This window comes from Stenella coeruleoalba (genome assembly GCF_951394435.1).
Source record: "Stenella coeruleoalba genome assembly, chromosome: X".
Taxonomy (NCBI): domain Eukaryota; kingdom Metazoa; phylum Chordata; class Mammalia; order Artiodactyla; family Delphinidae; genus Stenella; species Stenella coeruleoalba.
This window is the reverse complement of record NC_137152.1, coordinates 50,505,605-50,510,451: the sequence shown is the minus strand read 5'-3', so window position 1 is coordinate 50,510,451 and position 4,847 is coordinate 50,505,605. Positions and strand designations below refer to the sequence as shown.

General features: G+C 34.8%; 1 protein-coding gene across 1 annotated transcript in view; it reads left to right on the top strand.

The window, feature by feature from the left end:
* Positions 1-181: 181 nt before the first annotated feature.
* LOC307180587 (dedicator of cytokinesis protein 11-like) overlaps positions 182-4,847 on the top strand; it is a gene marked incomplete at its 3' end in the record, with an annotated part of 56,085 nt that continues 51,419 nt past the window's right edge. The window contains exons 1-4 of the mRNA XM_079910966.1: positions 182-428; positions 1,108-1,174; positions 2,522-2,569; positions 3,901-4,043. Coding sequence (XP_079767092.1) covers positions 422-428; positions 1,108-1,174; positions 2,522-2,569; positions 3,901-4,043 — 265 coding nt within the window. The 5' untranslated portion in view covers positions 182-421. The remainder of the gene's footprint in view (positions 429-1,107; positions 1,175-2,521; positions 2,570-3,900; positions 4,044-4,847) is intronic.

The following is a 4,847-nucleotide window of genomic DNA, read 5'->3' as shown; positions in this document are numbered from 1 at the left end:
GACCGGAAACGCAGTGACTTCTGGGAGAGCCATGCTGCGCTGAGCCGGAAGGGTGCCCGAAGGTGGACGGGGGTGGTGGGGGTGGACCGGAAGTCAGCGCTCACTTTATTTTTGAAACAAATCCAATTTGACCTTATGTTAGCATCTTATTCCTGATGATCAGTATTTTATAAACATTGAAAACTATCAATACTCATGGTCTTGAGTAAATTGGGGAAATAAAGTCAAAACCCACACACTCTTCCCTCCCTGTCACCCCTCCGTTTAGCCAACATTACCTAGTCGTCCATCCCTATCTTCAGAGGCTCTCGCGGGGCAGGCCATTACGTCATTGCCTACTTTTGCGATCCCTACCAGCTTTTTAAATTTAGAAGTGGACCTGCTGACACCATTAGCTATATCTGAGCAGGATAAAAAAGGAATGGAAGGTTAAGTGAGGGCAATATTTTTCTTTTTAAAAAAGTCTCCATGAGTGTGTTGAAAGTAAAAAAAAAAAAAAGGGAAGAGCTCAAAAGAGAAGTGTATGTGATAGGTTTAAGGGACTTTTATATCTGAAATAGTTGTTCCATTAATGTGTGTGTATGTTTGTATATTGCCAGGACTTCAAGGTTGATAATCCGAAGGCAAAGAGGAAAAAGAAAGTTATCAGTCTCTTCCTCTAAAGTTTAGAGTTCTCAGACTGTTTGGTTCGCAGAGCCCTTTGAGTAGCAGGCGAAGGTGCTTGACCCTATCTTCCGAAAAATGTACTTAAATGCACCATCTTGCATAAAATTTTAGGAAGCTTATTAAAAACCCCAGGTCTACTTCCCTTCCTCTGTCGTCAGGGATGGTAAGCCATCCAAAAGAACATTTATGAAATACATAAAAATAATTGTTGAAGTTGAAATAATTACAGATTAAAAGGTATATTTGGAATTAATTCAAAAGAATACAGTGTGGGTATTGGGCAGTGAGATGAGATAGGAGGAGAGGATATAGATGAGACAGAATTGGCTGTGAGTTAATGGTTGCTGAAACTAAGTTATTGGTACTTTGGAGTTCACTGCACTATTTGCTGTAAGATCTATGCTATCTCAAGATGTAACACTTTATTCATTCCATTTTCAGATACACTCTTAACTTACTGGAATAAAGTATCTCCTCAGGAGCTCATAAACATTCTTATACTTCTAGAGTAAGTTATATTAACTTATTTTCATAAAATTTCCTCTTATTTTTGGGAGCTTAATTTTTATACATAATAAAATATTACCCCTTTTCTGCTTTCAACAGCATATTTGTTAATAATGTAGGAGATGTTAAACTATTTTGATAGTTTAGAGGCTGATGTACAGGTTCTTCACACATAGATAGAAGAAAAACATGGAGATGAAATACTTGTGATATTATAGAAAACTCTAGCTAATAATAGTGCATCCTTGCAGACCATCAGGAGTCTTTCTGTGATCTGGAAAACTGGAAGTGGCATCAGCTGTCCTAAATCATTCATTTAGAGCAGTTGCTGTCTTAATGGAGCAGCTTAAATGTTGGAATTTAGAGTTTGTACTCTCATGTAGAGCTGAGTAATTCTACTCACTTCAGAAATGCGTATATATATATATTTCCATATATATATATCTCCATTGCAAGGTCCTTAGGGAAAAAAATCTAGCCTTTTTCCTAGGTGGAGGTTGGAAATTGTCCTATATTGTATGCTGAGCTATTTTTATGTCATTATTGAAAGCTAAAAGAAAAATTAGAATGAAATGTAAGAAATTTCTAAATAAATAGTACACATATATGATATCGTGTGTGTCTACCAAAACACAGAGGGTAATCTATGCATAAAAACTTAGTAAAGTCTTTCAAAATTTTGCAGAAAATGTCAGCAAATAAAAGTTATGATTAGAAAAACTACTCTAATTATATTGAAATGTTTACTAATGAAAATATATGATGTTGGGGATTTACTTAAAAAAAAATAAAGGCGGTAGGGAGTGTGGAGGGAGAGCATGGGACCTGTTTGGGGTATAAGTTAAGAATGGCCATGAGTTGATAATTGTTGAAGCTGGTGGGTGCTGGGTATGTGGGATTTAGTTTGCTGTCCTCTTTACTTTGGTGTTTGAGATTTTCCATACTAGAAAGTGTTTTAATGCCATTATAAAAAATATAGCAATTGCCCCAATTTTTAGGGCTTAAGAACCTTTTTAGGTGTTACTGACTGTGCTAGAGACCTTTGCTGTGATACACACTATAAAGCACAAAGGATGATTTGCATTGACGGTTTTCTAAAAAATATGTCATTAGAATTGTATATGAAGACATGGAGCTTTTTGGTGTTGATGTAATTGTAGCAAATAAATGTAGAAAGATATAATATGGCAAGTAGTTATTTGTATATTTATTTTTGTATACCAAAACATATTATTGTAATATGATTTTAAATGGGTCGTTCTTTGTGACACATGAATTTTCAAATATTACTTGTTAAAATGCAAAGTATGGTAATATCTTACTAACATGCTATTGTTTTTCTTTCTAGAGTATGTTTGTTTCACTTTAGATATATGGGGAAAAGAAACATAGCAAGGTAATTCCCATAGCACTGCAATTTCCACCTTTTTTCTTCTCTTCCAACAGAGGGCAGTCTTAATTATGCCATGTATAACCTAGATGATTCATTTTGAGTTGACATCAAGATACCCATGATTTATTTAATGCATCTCAACTCACAGTTGAAATTAATCTGATGTGAACATTTTTTAAGTTTTCCAGAGGGTAATCATTAGACTGATATGCAGAGTTTCTGTTCTAATCCTAGAACAGATGCTTGTCTCTTCTGAAGGATGTGAGAAAGGGCTAGATCAAGGGGAAGGCAGGAAATCGTAAAGTGAGGACAACTGTAAGATCTGTACTTTTATCTACAACCTGTCAATACTCACCTCAGTTACTAACGTGAATAGAAATCCCCAGCAGCAATCGGGACATGCACTATATATTATTTATTTCTTCTTTTTGCTGTGTAAGTCTTAGTGAAATAAATACTTAAGAAAACGTTTGAGAAACTGTAAGGAAAAGATTACTTATTTCAATAAGATATATTTCAGGGGTAGAGTTAGTCATTAAAGGAATTCAAATAGAATTCTTTTTTTAAGTAAATTCCATGGCACTTCCAAAAACTAAAGAGGCTGTTTGGATGGGGTTTATTGCTGAGTCTCTGGAACATCCTAATAATTCAAGGGATGATTTCCACTGTCTTCCCAGCACTGGGAACTGGTTTAGAACTAGTATGGTAACTACCACCATGAACCTTAACCTCTAAGATTCTGCTGATCCACCCTCTATGTTTATTAGAGGATAGAGAAACTCTTTTTCTTCCTTAGTTCCTGTATTACCCGGTTGTAATTTTTTTTAATGGAATCTTAAAATTAAAGGAAAACAAAGAAAAATGTGCAAATAGACATGTTTATAGAGTAAAAATTTCTGCTCCAAGTTTAACTTGGGTCCAGAAACAGATTAGATAGGCACTCATTCTTAAACATCTAACTCCAGGAATTCTTCCACCTTATGTCAAACTCCTAGTATCCCTCTCACTGTTTTCTCTGACTCTTGCCTTTCCTTACCTCCTGAGAAAAGACTGGATCTTATTGGAGTGTTGTCCACTTTACTCTGATATTTTTGAGAAGAAGAAGGGAAGTAAGAAACTCTCTCTAAATTCCTTACTTGTATTCGTATAGTATAAGCTATTTTAAATATACATTAAGCTTCATACAATTTCCAATGATGCCTCATTTAAGCCAAGTAAATACTGAGCATAACACAGTGTTTATGTGGAAACCTAGTCATTTATTAGTTTAAAAAATCTAACGTTGAGATGTATTCTTAGAGTGCTCCATTTCCTAACTTTAACATTTATTTTAGGGTGCATGATGCCTGGATGTCAAAACACTTTGGAATAGACCGAAAATCGCAAACCATGCCAGCTCTTCGAAACAGATCAGGAATAATGCAGGCCCGGCTTCAGCATCTTAGTAGCCTGGAAAGTTCATTTACACTTAATCACAGTAAGTGAAAAATGTGTGTAGGGTACCCATTTGAAACAGATATTAGTACTATTTAATCTTAAAGAAGTACTGGCTTAAATCTCCAATACAATTGGTAATCATTTCCCATACATAGATACAATTGCATATCTCTGTTTATGAACAGTCATTTCATCATATGTGAATATATGATAAAATATGCATGGATTTTTCAGCAATTTTAGGTAATGATGGGTTTTTTCTTAGTTCAATATCAAGGAAGTTAATTTTCCCTTTGAATTATTGTTCTTATATTATTTTACATTCGATATCCTTTATTCCTACTTTAATGCAAATAACGGCATCTTAATATAATAGTATGTATAATATTTGTTTAGAGTTACTATTGTTCATTCAGTGATCTTAAGGGATTATCCATGCTGAGCTGACTGCAGAAATCAAAGAACTGTAAATAGTATTTTGACAAAGATGTATTTCACACAGGTGAAGTACTGACAAGTTGAATAGGACAAGGAGGAAGCTACAGGGTTATATAAATGGATGCTATCCTCTGAAAAACAAATATTAATAAAAAAGTCAGAGAGTGAGATAAACGTTCATTTCCACACAGTCCTTTGGGGATTGCATGAAAGGAAGCCAGCAGAACTGGCTTTGCGATAGGGCTAATAATAAAAACAAATGTCTTGAGCAGATGGACCTGAGCTAATAGTCAAGACCTTTAAAAAAATGCAAGTCTTACAGCCTTCAGCTTTGCTCTTTGTCACTTGTAAAAATATCAGTATAATGAGCCTATGTATTTCAGTTAGCCCAGATGCTTTGTTTTCC